Here is a 17,443-nt window from a genome sequence, read left to right on the forward strand (position 1 = left end):
CCCACATATCTATTCAGGGAACACCATCACAGGGCCTAATAACATCAGCCACACTATCAGAGGCTCGTTCACCTGCACATCCACCAATGTGATATATGCCATCATGTGCCAGCAATGCCCCTCTGCCATGTACATTGGTCAAACTGGACAGTCTCTACGTAAAAGAATAAATGGACACAAATCAGATGTCAAGAATTATAACATTCATAAACCAGTCGGAGAACACTTCAATCTCTCTGGTCACGCAATCACAGACATGAAGGTCGCTATCTTAAAACAAAAAAACTTCAAATCCAGACTCCAGCGAGAAACTGCTGAATTGGAATTCATTTGCAAATTGGATACTATTAATTTAGGCTTAAATAGAGACTGGGAGTGGCTAAGTCATTATGCAAGGTAGCCTGTTTCCTCTTGTTTTTTCCTACCCCCCCCCCCCAGATGTTCTGGTTTAACTTGGATTTAAACTTGGAGAGTGGTCAGTTTAGATGAGCTATTAGCAGCAGGAGAGTGAGTTTGTGGGGGGGGGTGGAGGGTGAGAAAACCTGGATTTGTGCTGGAAATGGCCCACCTGTTGATCACTTTAGATAAGCTATTACCAGCAGGACAGTGGGGTGGGAGGAGGTATTGTTTCATATTCTCTGTGTGTATATAAAGTCTGCTGCAGTTTCCACGGTAAACATCTGATGAAGTGAGCTGTAGCTCACGAAAGCTCATGCTCAAATAAATTGGTTAGTCTCTAAGGTGCCACAAGTACTCCTTTTCTTTTTGCGAATACAGACTAACACGGCTGTTCCTCTGAAAAGTATCAACAATGTGATTCTAATATCACTGTCCTTTTGTTGTCTAATTAAACTTGAAATACTTTAAAAATGTTTTTTAAAATAATCTAATTTCTCTTTATCCAATAGCAAGGATTATTGTTGGTTATCCAGACAGCTACTGGCTCTATCCAGTTGGGGGTGGGAGGAAGGGGGAAGAGTAGAATAATACTTTTTCTTGCTGACTCAGTCTGCTAGAGTTACAGACCATCCTATGCAGGATTGTAAGCCTCTAAAGAAAATACATGCCATAGGTGCTTCAGGAGGAGAAGGTGGCAACTTAGCAGGCAGCAGTCTTCCTTCTAGGCCAGTACTGAACCAAAGCCTCAGCACAGCGTTGAGGCTCATTGGGCTGTTGGAAGTTCGATCTCCAACAGAAGAGATGTTACTGTGTGCTATTAGACAGCTTGTATTAAACTCCAGAGGTGGTTGCTTTTCAACAGAGGTGAAATTTAGAGGAACAAACTATTCCAGCATAAGCACCAGTGTACCAGTATAAGCATCCACACAAAGGGACATAACAATTTAACTTTTTCAGTAAATTACAAAGATAACCGAAATAGTTAAATTGACAAAAAGCTTTATATGAGGCTTATGAGTTTTTAAAATGTTTTGAGACCTTAGGCTGAAAGGTGTTACTGGATATAATTACAAAGTACTTTCATGCAGTTCTGCAACATTTTGTCTGTACCATAAAGCACATATAAGGAACAGACACATGAACACAGCATATATGAAGGATCAAGATAGCAGCAGACAGTGGTCTGCCTCAGAGAACAAACGTTGCAGCAGACTAACAACATTGGCAACAACTAATCACCTCAACAGAAAAGAGAACTCTCACACCCACCATGAAAGACATATTGTTAGTTCACTGTTGGTGTAGTGTACAGATATATTATAGCAGAAAAGAGAGATTGTCTTCACTTGTTGTGTGTGTAACAATTACTCTTCTTCCTTCACTTCTCTGAAAACATCTTTTGGACCAAAAACCAAAAATGATACTTTTTAGACAAAGGACCAACCTTCATGAAAAGGTACCAAAATTCAAAACGAATGAGTTCAGGAATGGCAAATGAAGGATTTGATCCTGCAAGTTCTTGACTGCTGATTAGGACCATATATATGCCTTCAGCAAAAACAGTTGCTGGGGAAGGGAGATCTGCAAGATACCTGACAATGAAAGGAGCTTTATGAGATCAGTCTAAGATCCAATCTAACTCATAGTATTCATTCCCCAATAAACATTTTACAATTAATGACACTGTCATAATTTATAATTGACTTAATTCAGGGAAACACTCTAAGTAAATCTGGTATGGAAAATTATCTCAATGACTGGCATACTTGAATGTCATCTTCTGATCACCAAGCATTTAATATGTAATCTGGATCCAGAGTCAAACTTTGAGCATCTGAAATTCAAACTCAGTTCCAATTTCAAGAGAAAAATTTAATGACCTGAACTAATCTCCCCAAACTCAACCATCTCCCAGCTTTGGAAGGTTTGAAATCCAGAAATAAATGTTGTAGCTCAGGCCCATCTTTATAAAGTACTGTAGGAGACAGTTATGTATGACATGACAAAAGATTCTAGAGTAGTAATCTAATGTACTCTTATCGCTACACAAGTGTATGTATTCAAAGTGAAATACTATTAAAGTTAAACAAGTACAGGCACCTCTTGATGACTAATGTTACATAAATTGATGTTTTGTTTGCATGCGGGAAAAATTCATGTCAGTGCAGGGAGACCTACACAAGAACCTAAGAGGGGTTGAAGTAGTATAGATTCTCTGCACTGGGTGAATTTTGCCCATAAAGTGTAAGCTATGTGTTGTCATCAAGCCTATATGTTCTTCCAGAAATTGGGTATGTTACTTGAAGTACACATGCTTGGGGTGTGCACATCAGGCATGTAAAAAAATGTAGTGCATATCCTGCTATGTGTCTTGCGTTAATTATTCAAGTGTTATTCCAGGGGAACTAATATCTTGTCTGTATTGGCACAGAGCATCACATTGGCACCACCTACTGGCTCAAGAGCAGCTAGACTAGGCAGCCACTGATTGTGACATAGTGTTATCGGAATGGCTGAGGTTAAGTGCAGATGATGCTATAAACTCCCTGATCCCATGATTTTTAGATAATTTTAAAAGGCCTGTACCCATACCCCCTTGTACTATGATCCCATTAGATATCACGAGTTAAACAGTGTCAGGTTGGATAATACATGGATGAAAGCCCTCCAAGTAAAACATAGTTGTTGCAGAAAGTGGTGTTGGCAATTCGGTGCGGGGGGCGAAGGGAGGGACCTCATTATTCTTCATGAATAACAAACCCTAGCTCAAGCATGGTGTTGTGATAATTCCATTGCTGGAGGTATGGTCTTGTGGACAAAACAAACCAAAGTTCTGGGACTTCATAGTTTGTTTTTTTCTAGAAAAGAAAAAGAAAAAAAGGTGTTTGAAAGATTCCCATTGCTTCAAAATATACAGTACAGTCGCATCAATGTGTATGTACACGTGTTTATATAGGGTATGCCTACACTGTAATTAGATATCTGCAGCTGGCCCATGCCCCGTGACTCAGGCTCGCAGGCTTGGGACTAAGGGGCTGCTTAATTGTGGTGAAGACATTCGGGCTTGGACCGCAGCCCAAGCTCTGAGACCCTCCCACATTGCAGTGTACTAGAGCCCAGGCTCCAGTTCAAGCCTGAACATCTACACTGAAATTAAACAGCCCCTTCGCCCGAGCACACAAGCCACTTGACACAGGCCAGTGCGGGTTTTTAATTACAGTGTAGATATACCTATATAGGGCAATTTGCTAACTGTCTTGGCCAACTCAAGATCATAAGTGAAAAACTTTTGATGATTTATTTAATAAAAAACACTTTGGATGAAAGACTGTCTTTTGCTTTCCTTCTAGTCTGTGCTTTTTTTTTTTTTTTTGCATGTTTCAAAGAATTAAAAAAAAATTATTTTGTCCAAAACCAATTATTCTTAATGACTTGAATTTTTAAATGAATTGTCATGTTGGGTAAACTTTGCCAAACTGCTCAACTTTTTCTGAAATCCTAATTTAAAGACTGCTTAATGTTAAAACTATACTTAAAAACAATTGATGTGAATTCTATTGCTTTTAGGACTGTAATTTAGCTTTCTTATTTTTCAAGTTTCAGAGCTGGAGATAGATAAATTATATTTTCAGACCTATGACGAGATGGCAGAATTGCTAGAGCATTTTCCTTTGAGAAGATTAGAGATTTCCTTATATGTAGAGGAATGGGAAGATACATTGTCCGCCCACATTCTTTTGTTGAATGCATGACAAGTCCCTCCCCAGCTTGCCACAGAAATGCCTGTAGATACGTCACTACAACTTTCCAGACTAGGTTACTGAATTGTAGTTATGATATGACAAACACTACTCTACACATTTCACTTACTCTGGTAGTGGGGAAAAAAATCTATTCTTCCCTTTACAGAATAAACTTAGTATAATCATTGATATTTCTTACTGAAAAGGCTAACATTTATAAAAGTGAAGTTTACGCATAGTACAAATCTTAAAGATGTCAACAGTTTCCACTGGAGGGCAGCATGATCCTTTATCTTAATTTTCATCTGAAACCATGAAAATCCAGATTGCTAGTTAAATAATGTGCCCTTCGGAAGTATTCACAAATCAAGTTTTGTGCAAAACAACCTATCCAGAAGCACTTTCTTACACAGTGGAGATGCCTTTAGGCCATGACAGAATTCAGATATCGACAGCAGTTTTGCACATATTTATACAGTGTCACTGGCATACACACTGTGTTATAGAGAAAAAGCAAAACAAAAGCCCTTCTCAGAGAATTTATAATCATTGAGAGCAGTATATAGTCTTTACTGTGTTCTGCTAGTGAGGGTAGTACATAGTCTATACCATATTAGCTCCCTCACATTACTGGAGATGCTCACTAATATTTAAAGCAACACTCCATGCTTTAAGAAAAGGAGTACTTGTGGCACCTTAGAGACTAACCAATTTATTTGAGCATAAGCTTTCGTGAGCTACAGCTCACTTCATCGGATGCATACTGTGGAAACTGCAGAAGACATTATATACACAGAGACCATGAAACAATACCTCCTCCCACCCCACTCTCCTGCTGGTAATAGCTTATCTAAAGTGATCACTCTCCTTACAATGTGTATGATAATCAAGTTGGGCCATTTCCAGCACAAATCCAGGTTTTCTCACCCTCCGCCCCCCCCCCCCCCCCCACACACACACACAAACTCACTCTCCTGCTGGTAATAGCCCATCCAAAGTGACCACTCTCTTTACAATGTGCATGATAATCAAGGTGGGCCATTTCCAGCACAAATCCAGGTTTTCTCACCCCCCACCCCCATACACACACAAACTCACTCTCCTGCTGGTAATAGTTCATTCAAAGTGACCACTGTCCCTACAATGTGCATGATAATCAAGGTGTGCCACAAGTACTCCTTTTCTTTTTGCGAATACAGACTAACACGGCTGTTACTCTGAAATTCCATGCTTTATAGGTTTCTTTCAAATAGTCCTCTTTAAGTCCCTATCCTGTGTCCCACACCAAATAGTGGGGGACAATTACGATATATCCCTTGCCTAGTTCACAGAAGCTGGCGTTGCAAGACATGTACGTGCCACATCCGCTAAAGATTCATATATCCCTTCATGCTTCAACCATCGTTCCAGAGGACATGCGTCCATGCTGATGATGGGTTCTGCTCGATAACTATCCAGAGTAGTGCAGACCAACGCATGTTCATTTTCATCATCTGAGTCAGATGCCACCAGCAAAAAGTTGATTTTCTTTTTTGGTAGTTCGGGTTCTGTAGTTTCTGCATTGGAATGTTGCTCTTTTAAGACTTCTGAAAGCATGCTCCACATCTGTCCCTCTCAAATTTTGGAAGGCACTTCAGATTCTTAAATCTTGGGTCGAATGCTGTAGCTATCTTTAGAAATATCACATTGGTACCTTCTTTGTGTTTTGTCAAATCTGCAGTGAAAAGTGTTTTTAAGATGAACAACATGTGCTGGGTCATCATCTGAGACTGCTATAATACAAAATACATGGCAGAATGCAGGTAAAACGCAGAGCAGGAGACATATAATTCTTCCCCAAGGAGATCAATCACAAATTTGATTAACGCATTATTTTTTTAACGAGTGTCATCAGCATGGAAGCATGTCCTCTGGAATGGTGGCCAAAGCACGAAGGGGCATATGAATGTTTGGCATATCTAGTACATAAATACCTTCCAATGCCGGCTATAAAAGTGCCATGTGAATGTCTGTTCTCACTTTCAGGTGACATTGTAAATAAGCAGTGGGCAGCATTATCTCTCGTAAATGTAAACAAACTTGTTTCTCTTAGTGATTGGCTGAACAAGAAGTAGGACTGAGTGGACTTGTAGGCGCTAAAGTTTTATATTGTTTTGTTTTTGAGTGCAGTTATGTTACAAAAAAAATCTGTATTTGTAAGTTGAGCTTTCACGATAAAGAGATTGCAATAGGAAGTAAATTGAAAAATATTATTATTTCTGTTTATCATTTTTACAGTGCAAATATTTGTAATAAAAATACACCTCTACCCCGATATAACGCAACCTGATATAACACTGGTTCGCATACAACGCAGCAAAGCAAGCCTCTTCTTCCCTGCCCCCCGGCCCAGGTCTGGGAGGCAGGAGCTGTGGGGGGGCACTATTGGGGGCCCCACAGGCCCAGAGCGGCCCGGGTGATTAACGGGGGGCTGGGAGCAGCCTGCTCTGCTTCCCACGCCCCAGCCCCTTCGCTCAGGGGAGGGGACTTGGGGGAAGGGATCCTGCCCCACACTCACCGGCAGCGGCCCCAGCCCGCTCCACTCCGCTACCTCCCAGCTGCGGCGCTCCATTTCCCGCCACCGGTGAATACAGGGGTGTCCTTTCCCCAACCTCCCCACACTCACCGGCGGCGGGAAGCGGAGCGCCGCAGCTGGGAGCTAGCGGAGTCGAGGGGGCTGGGGCCGCGTCGCTCTGCTTCCCACCGCAGGTGAGTGCGCGAGGCATCCTTTTCCCAACCTCCCCGCACTCACCGGCAGCAGTGGAAGCAGAGCAGCAAGGCCCCAGCCCACCTCACTCCGCCAGCTCCCAGCCGCGGCGCTCTGCTTCCTGCCACCGGTGAGTGAGGGGGGCGTCCTTTGCCCAACTTCCCCGCGCTCACCGGTGGTGGGAAGCAGAGCGCCGTAGCTGGGAGCTGGCAGTGAGTGCCTGTCAGGGGGCTGGGGTGTGGATAGAAGTCGGGGCAGTCAGGGGACAAGGAGCAGGGGAGTTAGGTAAGGGGTGGCGTCCTGGGGATGATTAGGGATGGGGGGGGTCCTCTGGAGGGGGCGGTCAGGAGACAAGGAGCAGGGGGGCCAAAGCAAGTTCGATATAATTCAATTTCACATATAATGCGGTAAGATTTTTTGGCTCCCGCGGACTGCATTATATTGGGGTATAGGTGTAATATAAAGTGACCACTGTGCTCTTTGTATTTTTGTTGTAATTGAAATCAATGTATCTGAAAATGTAGAAAAACATCCAAAATATTTAATAAATTTCAACTGGTATTCTATTGTTTAACAGTGTGATTAAAACTACAATTAATCGTGATTAATTTTTTAAATTTTTTGAGGGGAGGGATAGCTCAGTGGTTTGAGCATTGGCCTGCTAAACCCAGGGTTGTGAGTTCAATCCTTGAGGGGGCCATTTAGGGATTTGGGGCAAAAATTGGGGATTGGTCCTGCTTTGAGCAGGGGGTTGGACTAGATGACCTCCTGAGGTCCCTTCCAATCCTGATATTATATGATTCTATGAAATTGTGGTTAATTTTTTGAGTTAATCATGTGAGTTAACTGCAATTAATCAACAGCCCTAGTTCATACATACTAGAAGTGGGGGTGGGAGAGAGATGATGTTCTTATCGCTAAAGAACAAACTGAGAATCAGAAGATCTGGTGGGTCTGTGGCAGAACAGAACCCAGATCTGGCATTCTGGTCCTGTATGATTTTTGGCCAGTCACGTAGGTGCTTTGTTGTACAGTTTCCCATCTGCAAGTGAGAAGATTTTTTATTACATACTCTCAAGTGGGTTGTGAAGCTTTACAAAATTAAGTGCTCTGAGGTCTTTGAATGGAAAAACAAAGAATGATTATATGTGGAAAGCTAGAAGATTACTGTGTTTTATGCACTAACATTTTCCAGTGTTCAGCCAAAAGGCAAGTAACTACTAGTCTTGGGAGGTGATCCACAGTATGTTCAGACACTCCCTTTGCATGTACAATCATAACCCCTATGTTTATATGTTGGAGTACAGGGACAAAGCAAACTAATAACTTTTGGAAAAAGTTATCTGCCATGTATTGATCTTCCTCCACTCCTCTTTCATGGGAAGGAGGGATCTGTGACTCTGATCTTTTCAGAGTTTGCTCCATGGGTCACAGACAAGGGTACAGGTAAGTCAAGTAAGCCAAGGGTAAGAGAAAGACATGTTTCTCTCCAGCCCAATGGAAGTTAAGTAAAGGAGATAACACAGCTCCAGGATCCCTCTATAGAGACTCTGCCCTTTTCAGGCCTCAGAAGCAACAGGCAGGTCAGATCCACTCAATTTCCAAGAGAGCTGTTGGTGGCCAGAGCCTTCTTGGAGACACAGAGTCTCTATGAACTGCCCTACCCACCTGTGGATTCCAGAGAGCATCCTGTTTAGAAGAGGGTCTCATGGTTCATTCAAGGGAAAGAGAGTACCCCTGAAGGAACAACAGAGGATAAATTCCATAAGGGGATCCCTCCCTCAGTGCTTTTGCCTCCTCCAGATGTTTCTGGGACACAGCTGTTTTCATCAGTTAAATATAATATTATTATGCTACTATGAAAAAAATGTTTTCTAGAGTTGTTTTTTTTAACTGCTGCAGTGACAGCAAGGGTCTACTGAGAAATAATCACCATTCTCTTCTCAGTAAATTCCTTTGGATTACTTGTCTACAGCAAGTCTTAAACTCTACCCAAATTAAGAGTTATTTAAAAATAAACATGCTGTCAATTAGGAAACAAAAAAATTATAACTAATTTATATCAATCTTTGCAGACAGCTTTCCTAGCAAAAGTGTTCATATATGACACGTTGGGAAAAAGATGTGGACAGACAAATTACTCCAGAGGAATGGGGTTTGATTTGGCAAAGAGGATCAGCAACACACATCTGTAGCACAACAAAATAAAATTTCTTTAAGATACTGTTTCAATTGTACCTCATACCAGACAGCTTAAAAAGAGAGAGAGATTGTATGGGGATAAATGTTGAGAAACTGTGGTGAAAGATGAGATTTTATGTATGTATGCAGGACATGTCCAGTCATTAGAAAGTATTGGGATGCAATCTGTAGCCACATATCACAAACTATTGGATATTTATTATCAAATGATCCTTTGGTAATCATCCTGGGACTTCCTAGTGGTCACACAAAGGAAATAAAGAATTAATCTCTCATCTGCTAGTAGCTGCTAGGATATTGGTGGCATCTCACTGTAAAAAGAAAAATAGTCCAACTTCGGAGGAATGCTTCAAAAATATGGAAGGCTGCGGTTATGAAAAAATTAACACAAAAACTATGTATCCAGCAAAATAGACAGAGAACAGATAGATACTTAGCTATTTGGTTGCATTTTATTCAATATTCAGACGTAGTACATTCACCTGCAAAAACACCAGGACACCTGTCCAATTTTTTTGAATATTGATATATATTGACATTTGATAGACATACCTGGTCTGTTAAATGTGTATACAGAGATTTCACTCAATATAATAAAATCACTAGAAATTACATAAGTGTTATAATGATGTTCATTCTGTAATATGGTAATATCCTGTTAAACAGAAAGATTGGATGAATATATTCCTGTATCTCTTTAAACAAAAGCTAACTGTTGTAATGAATTGCTTTGTTTCTGACATTTACATGACAAGGATTTGTAAACTAGTTAAAACTTCCTAAATAAATAAGTAGTTTGAAAAACACAGAAAATCCCTTACTCAGATTTTTTAAGTGATTTTAAAAGTAATAATACCTATTGCACCATATCATTGTATATCAATGAATATTTGGCTTTGTACTTAAAAAGCAACTCCCTGAAATATTCAGTGTTCTCCAAGCTCTTTTGTAAAATGTAACAGTGTTTCAAGGGAAAAACAGTGCACATTCTAAGTGAAAGCAACAGGTGTTGGCCTGGCCTACCTCTTTTGTAATGTATTTCCCAACAAGCATTTGTTTTGTAGCATCACTGTTGCCTCCACATGCACTGAAGGATGAAGCAAATGGCAACGCAGGCACCCACAGCAACACGTATATGCACACAGTCACACAGGCATTTAAGCAGAGCCTGGAAATCTGGGGACTGACATTCACAGCTGCAGAGCAGCCCTGGACACAGAACTATTTGCTTGCTGCTGCCTTTTATAGCCTGACATCTGTCCTCCCCGCTTCTTGGCACTCTAAAGAAACATCACCAAGCTATGTCCATTCATATTATACATGGAAAACTTTCATGGCAGAAGACATGGTAAGTACTATATGGAGATGTTTTTGTGTTTGAATGTCTCCTATTCCCATTCCCTAACACATATAACCAGTGCTGCTCTCCTTCTCCCCCCACCAGAACACTGAGTCCCCATGTCCCACCATCCATTCCTGTTCACATTTCCTAATGCATCCCTATTCCTTGTACATTCTCTTCACCATACAGCCACCTTGTTCTCCCTTCCTGCCTCCTACTCCATAACACAGCCAACTTTGACAAGCTCACACTTGCTTACTCTCCCTCCCGCCACAATACAGTGATCACTGCCCTACCTCCCTACTCAGTATCCCTTACACCCTCCCAAAACAGACCCTATCCCAGGGGTGGGCAAACTACGGCCTGGGGGCCATATCTGGCCCTTCAGAAGTTTTAATACAACCCTTCAGCTCCTGCTGGGGAGCGGGGTCCGGTGCTTGCCTCACTCCAGCGCTCTAGCCGGGGGCTTGCCCCGCTCTGTGCAGCTCCCAAAAGCAGTGCCATGTCCCCGCTCCAGCTTCTATGCCTAAAGGCAACCAGGGCGCTCCACACACAGCCTCTGCAACTCCCATTGGCCAGAAACCATGGCCAATGGGAGCTGCAGGGGCGGCACCTGCGGACGGGGAGCATGCAGAGATGCCCGGCTGCGCCTCCCCTTAGAAGCCAGAGGGTGGACATGCTGCTGCTTCCGGGAGTTGCTTGAGGTAAGCGCCGGCTGGAGACTGCACCCCTGACCCCCTCCCACACCCCAACCCCTGCCCTGATCCCCCTCCCACCCTCCGAACACCTTGGTCCCAGCCCGGAGTACCCTCCTGCACCCCCAACCCCTCATCCCCAGCCCCACCCCAGAGCCTGTATCCCCAGTCAGAGCCCTCGATCCCCTTCACACCCCAAACCCTGCCCCAGCCCGGAGCCCCCTCCTGCACCCTGAACTTCACATTTCACGCCCCACCCCAGAGCCCGCATACCCACCCACACTGCAACCTCCAATTTCATGAGCATTCATGGCCTGCTGTACAATTTCCATACCCAGATGTGGCCTTCAGACCAAAACGTTTGCTTACCCCTGCCCTAACCCCATCCTATACCCCCTCCCATCACCAAATCCTGTCCCATCCCACACCCACCCAGCCAACCCCTTCCTTTATCCCATCCTCAGGGCCAGGACCTCCCCCTATTCCCAAAGAGCCAGACTCTTCTCCCTCCCCCACACTCAGACCCTACCTTGGTCCATCCCCCTACCCCCAGAGCCAGTCCCCCCTCCCCACAGAGCCAGTCCAGTCTCTCTAGCCCCTACCCACTCTCCAGTCAGTGTATGCCTTTATCCTATCCCCGCATCCGGAGCCAGCTCCTCCCCATCCCCATAAAACCAGCCCCAGCCCTGCCCCATTCCCTGTTCCCCCACACCCAGACGCAGTCCCTCATTGCCATAGTGCCTGCCTCTGTGCCCTCCCGAGAGAGCCAGTCACCCCAGCCCATGCCCCTCACAGACAGCCCATCTTGCCTCATCCCTCCATATCTACAGTGCCAGCCCCTTCCTTGCCTCATCCCCCCGTACCTACAGTGCCAGCCCCTTCCCCACCCCACACAGCCAGCCCCTGCCTTGCCTCATCCCCCCGTACCTACAGTGCCAGCCCCTTCCCCACCCCACACAGCCAGCCCCTGCCTTGCCTCATCCCCCCGTACCTACAGTGCCAGCCCCTTCCCCACCCCACACAGCCAGCCCCTGCCTTGCCTCATCCCCCCGTACCCACAGTGCCAGTCCCTTCCCCACCCCACACAGCCAGCCCCTGCCTTGCCTCATCCCCCCATACCTACAGTGCCAGCCCCTTCCCCACCCCACACAGCCAGCCCTTGCCTTGCCTCATCCCTCGGTACCTACAGTGCCAGCCCCTTCCCCACCCCACACAGCCAGCCCCTGCCTTGCCTCATCCCCCCGTACCTACAGTGCCAGCCCCTTCCCCACCCCACACAGCCAGCCCCTGCCTTGCCTCATCCCCCCGTACCCACAGTGCCAGCCTCTTCCCCACCCCACACAGCCAGCCCCTGCCTTGCCTCATCCCCCCGTACCCACAGTGCCAGCCTCTTCCCCACCCCACACAGCCAGCCCCTGCCTTGCCTCATCCCCCCGTACCTACAGTGCCAGCCCCTTCCCCACCCCATACAGCCAGCCCCTGCCTTGCCTCATCCCCCCGTACCTACAGTGCCAGCCCCTTCCCCACCCCACACAGCCAGCCCCTGCCTTGCCTCATCCCCCCGTACCTACAGTGCCAGCCCCTTCCCCACCCCACACAGCCAGCCCCTGCCTTGCCTCATCCCCCCGTACCCACAGTGCCAGCCTCTTCCCCACCCCACACAGCCAGCCCCTGCCTTGCCTCATCCCTCCGTACCTACAGTGCCAGCCTCTTCCCCACCCCACACAGCCAGCCCCTGCCTTGCCTCATCCCCCCGTACCTACAGTGCCAGCCCTTTCCCCACCCCACACAGCCAGCCCCTGCCTTGCCTCATCCCCCCGTACCTACAGTGCCAGCCCTTTCCCCACCCCACACAGCCAGCCCCTGCCTTGCCTCATCCCTCCGTACCTACAGTGCCAGCTCCTTCCCCACCCCACACAGCCAGCCCCTGCCTTGCCTCATCCCCCCGTACCTACAGTGCGAGCCCCTTCCCCACCCCACACAGCCAGCCCCTGCCTTGCCTCATCCCTCCGTACCTACAGTGCCAGCCCCTTCCCCACCCCACACAGCCAGCCCCTGCCTTGCCTCATCCCTCCATACCTACAGTGCCAGCCCCTTCCCCACCCCACACAGCCAGCCCCTGCCTTGCCTCATCCCCCCGTACCTACAGTGCGAGCCCCTTCCCCACCCCACACAGCCAGCCCCTGCCTTGCCTCATCCCTCCGTACCTACAGTGCCAGCCCCTTCCCCACCCCACACAGCCAGCCCCTGCCTTGCCTCATCCCCCCGTACCTACAGTGCCAGCCCCTTCCCCACCCCACACAGCCAGCCCCTGCCTTGCCTCATCCCCCCGTACCTACAGTGCCAGCCCCTTCCCCACCCCACACAGCCAGCCCCTGCCTTGCCTCATCCCCCCGTACCCACAGTGCCAGTCCCTTCCCCACCCCACACAGCCAGCCCCTGCCTTGCCTCATCCCCCCATACCTACAGTGCCAGCCCCTTCCCCACCCCACACAGCCAGCCCTTGCCTTGCCTCATCCCTCGGTACCTACAGTGCCAGCCCCTTCCCCACCCCACACAGCCAGCCCCTGCCTTGCCTCATCCCCCCGTACCTACAGTGCCAGCCCCTTCCCCACCCCACACAGCCAGCCCCTGCCTTGCCTCATCCCCCCGTACCCACAGTGCCAGCCTCTTCCCCACCCCACACAGCCAGCCCCTGCCTTGCCTCATCCCCCCGTACCCACAGTGCCAGCCTCTTCCCCACCCCACACAGCCAGCCCCTGCCTTGCCTCATCCCCCCGTACCTACAGTGCCAGCCCCTTCCCCACCCCATACAGCCAGCCCCTGCCTTGCCTCATCCCCCCGTACCTACAGTGCCAGCCCCTTCCCCACCCCACACAGCCAGCCCCTGCCTTGCCTCATCCCCCCGTACCTACAGTGCCAGCCCCTTCCCCACCCCACACAGCCAGCCCCTGCCTTGCCTCATCCCCCCGTACCCACAGTGCCAGCCTCTTCCCCACCCCACACAGCCAGCCCCTGCCTTGCCTCATCCCTCCGTACCTACAGTGCCAGCCTCTTCCCCACCCCACACAGCCAGCCCCTGCCTTGCCTCATCCCCCCGTACCTACAGTGCCAGCCCTTTCCCCACCCCACACAGCCAGCCCCTGCCTTGCCTCATCCCCCCGTACCTACAGTGCCAGCCCTTTCCCCACCCCACACAGCCAGCCCCTGCCTTGCCTCATCCCTCCGTACCTACAGTGCCAGCTCCTTCCCCACCCCACACAGCCAGCCCCTGCCTTGCCTCATCCCCCCGTACCTACAGTGCGAGCCCCTTCCCCACCCCACACAGCCAGCCCCTGCCTTGCCTCATCCCTCCGTACCTACAGTGCCAGCCCCTTCCCCACCCCACACAGCCAGCCCCTGCCTTGCCTCATCCCTCCATACCTACAGTGCCAGCCCCTTCCCCACCCCACACAGCCAGCCCCTGCCTTGCCTCATCCCCCCGTACCTACAGTGCGAGCCCCTTCCCCACCCCACACAGCCAGCCCCTGCCTTGCCTCATCCCTCCGTACCTACAGTGCCAGCCCCTTCCCCACCCCACACAGCCAGCCCCTGCCTTGCCTCATCCCTCCATACCTACAGTGCCAGCCCCTTCCCCACCCCATACAGCCAGCCCCTGCCTTGCCTCATCCCCCCGTACCTACAGTGCCAGCCCCTTCCCCACCCCACACAGCCAGCCCCTGCCTTGCCTCATCCCCCCGTACCTACAGTGCCAGCCCCTTCCCCACCCCACACAGCCAGCCCCTGCCTTGCCTCATTCCCCCGTACCTACAGTGCCAGCCCCTCCCCCAGCACCGGGTCCGCTCCCGGCCCCGCAGGCTTGGCGCGGCGGCGGCGCTGCCCTCCCCAGCACGGCGGGGCACTCACACGCTTCGTCGGCGCCGGTCTCCGGGTCTCCATCCGAGAAGGACTCGGCCCCATCCCCGTAGTCCGCGAGCCCAACAAGTTCATCTTCCTCCTCCTCCTCCTCCTCCTCCTCCTGCGGCTTCCTCGGCACCTGGCTCATCGCGGCCGCCCCCCGCCGCTGCCGCGGGAGGTTCCGATTCGATCCCTTCCCCGCAGGTCTCGGGCCGGGCGGTGCTGCGACCGGAGCAGCCAGCCAGAGCCCCGCGTCCTCCCAGCGGAGCGAGCGAGAGAGACTGCGTGACCCGAGTCACCTGACACAGTCGGGCGGTCACTTACTCACACAGGCACCGCCGCCACGCTCTGCACACGCACGGCAGGGCCACGCACTCCGCCCAGCCCCGGGCGCTGGCACAGGGGCACTGCCACACTTGCGCGCCGAGCCGGCCCAGTCACACCCACTCCTTCCGCCCCCGTCACCCACAGACAGGCAGTGCCCCACCGAGTTGTGCCCCAGGCGGTAGCCAATCACACCCACACAGCCTCCCCACATCACTCACAGTCACTGCCACACTGAGCTGTGCCCCAGGCCAGTCACACTCACAGCCTCCCCACATCACTCACAGTCACTGCCACACTGAGCTGTGCCCCAGGCCAGTCACACTCACAGCCTCCCCACATCACTCACAGTCACTGCCACACACAGCTGTGCCCCAGGCCAGTCACACTCACAGCCTCCCCCATCACTCACAGTCACTGCCACACACAGCTGTGCCCCAGGCCAATCACACCCACAGCCTCCCCCATCACTCACAATCACTGCCACACACAGCTGTGCCCCAGGCCAGTCACACTCACAGCCTCCCCCATCACTCACAGTCACTGCCACACACAGCTGTGCCCCAGGCCAGTCACACCCACAGCCTCCCCCATCACTCACAGTCACTGCCACACTGAGCTGTGCCCCAGGCCAGTCACACTCACAGCCTCCCCACATCACTCACAGTCACTGCCACACAGAGCTGTGCCCCAGGCCAGTCACACTCACAGCCTCCCCCCATCACTCACAGTCACTGCCACACTGAGCTGTGCCCCAGGCCAGTCACACTCACAACCTCCCCCATCACTCACAGTCACTGCCACACTGAGCTGTGCCCCAGGCCAGTCACACTCACAGCCTCCCCCCATCACTCACAGTCACTGCCACACTGAGCTGTGCCCCAGGCCAGTCACACTCACAACCTCCCCCATCACTCACAGTCACTGCCACACTGAGCTGTGCCCCAGGCCAGTCACACTCACAGCCTCCCCACATCACTCACAGTCACTGCCACACTGAGCTGTGCCCCAGGCCAGTCACACCCACAGCCTCCCCCATCACTCACAGTCACTGCCACACTGAGCTGTGCCCCAGGCCAGTCACACTCACAGCCTCCCCACATCACTCACAGTCACTGCCACACACAGCTGTGCCCCAGGCCAGTCACACTCACAGCCTCCCCACATCACTCACAGTCACTGCCACACTGAGTTGTGCCCCAGGCCAGTCATACTCACAGCCTCCCCCATCACTCACAGTCACTGCCACACTGAGCTGTGCCCCCGGCCAGTCACACTCACAGCCTCCCCCATCACTCACAGTCACTGCCACACTGAGCTGTGCCCCAGGCCAGTCACACTCACAGCCTCCCCCAACACTCACAGTCACTGCCACACTGAGCTGTGCCCCAGGCCAGTCACACTCACAGCCTCCCCACATCACTCACAGTCACTGCCACACTGAGCTGTGCCGCAGGCCAGTCACACTAACAGCCTCCGCACATCACTCACAGTCACTGCCACACTGAGCTGTGCCCCAGGCCAGTCACACTCACAGCCTCCCCCATCACTCACAGTCACTGTCACACTGAGCTGTGCCCCAGGCCAGTCACACCCACAGCCTCCCCCATCACTCACAATCACTGCCACACACAGCTGTGCCCCAGGGCAGTCACACCCACAGCCTCCCCCATCACTCACAGTCACTGCCACACAGAGCTGTGCCCCAGGCCAGTCACACTCACAGCCTCCCCCATCACTCACAGTCACTGCCACACAGAGCTGTGCCGCAGGCCAGTCACACTCACAGCCTCCCCCATCACTCACAGTCACTGCCACACTGAGCTGTGCCGCAGGCCAGTCACACTCACAGCCTCCCCCATCACTCACAGTCACTGCCACACTGAGCTGTGCCCCAGGCCAGTCACACTCACAGCCTCCCCCATCACTCACAGTCACTGTCACACTGAGCTGTGCCCCAGGCCAGTCACACCCACAGCCTCCCCCATCACTCACAATCACTGCCACACACAGCTGTGCCCCAGGCCAGTCACACCCACAGCCTCCCCCATCACTCACAGTCACTGCCACACTGAGCTGTGCCCCAGGCCAGTCA

General features: G+C 50.5%; 1 protein-coding gene across 1 annotated transcript in view; it reads right to left on the reverse strand.

Annotated features, from left to right (window-relative positions):
• The window catches only part of RRAGD (Ras related GTP binding D), a 34,354-nt gene extending 18,986 nt beyond the window's left edge, over positions 1 to 15,368 (reverse strand). The window contains exon 1 of the mRNA XM_048845026.2: positions 15,034 to 15,368. Within this exon, the coding sequence (XP_048700983.2) occupies positions 15,034 to 15,172 (139 nt within the window). The 5' untranslated portion in view covers positions 15,173 to 15,368. The remainder of the gene's footprint in view (positions 1 to 15,033) is intronic.
• Positions 15,369 to 17,443: the final 2,075 nt, after the last annotated feature.

Source organism: Caretta caretta, chromosome 3, assembly GCF_965140235.1.
Source record: "Caretta caretta isolate rCarCar2 chromosome 3, rCarCar1.hap1, whole genome shotgun sequence".
NCBI classification, from domain to species: domain Eukaryota; kingdom Metazoa; phylum Chordata; order Testudines; family Cheloniidae; genus Caretta; species Caretta caretta.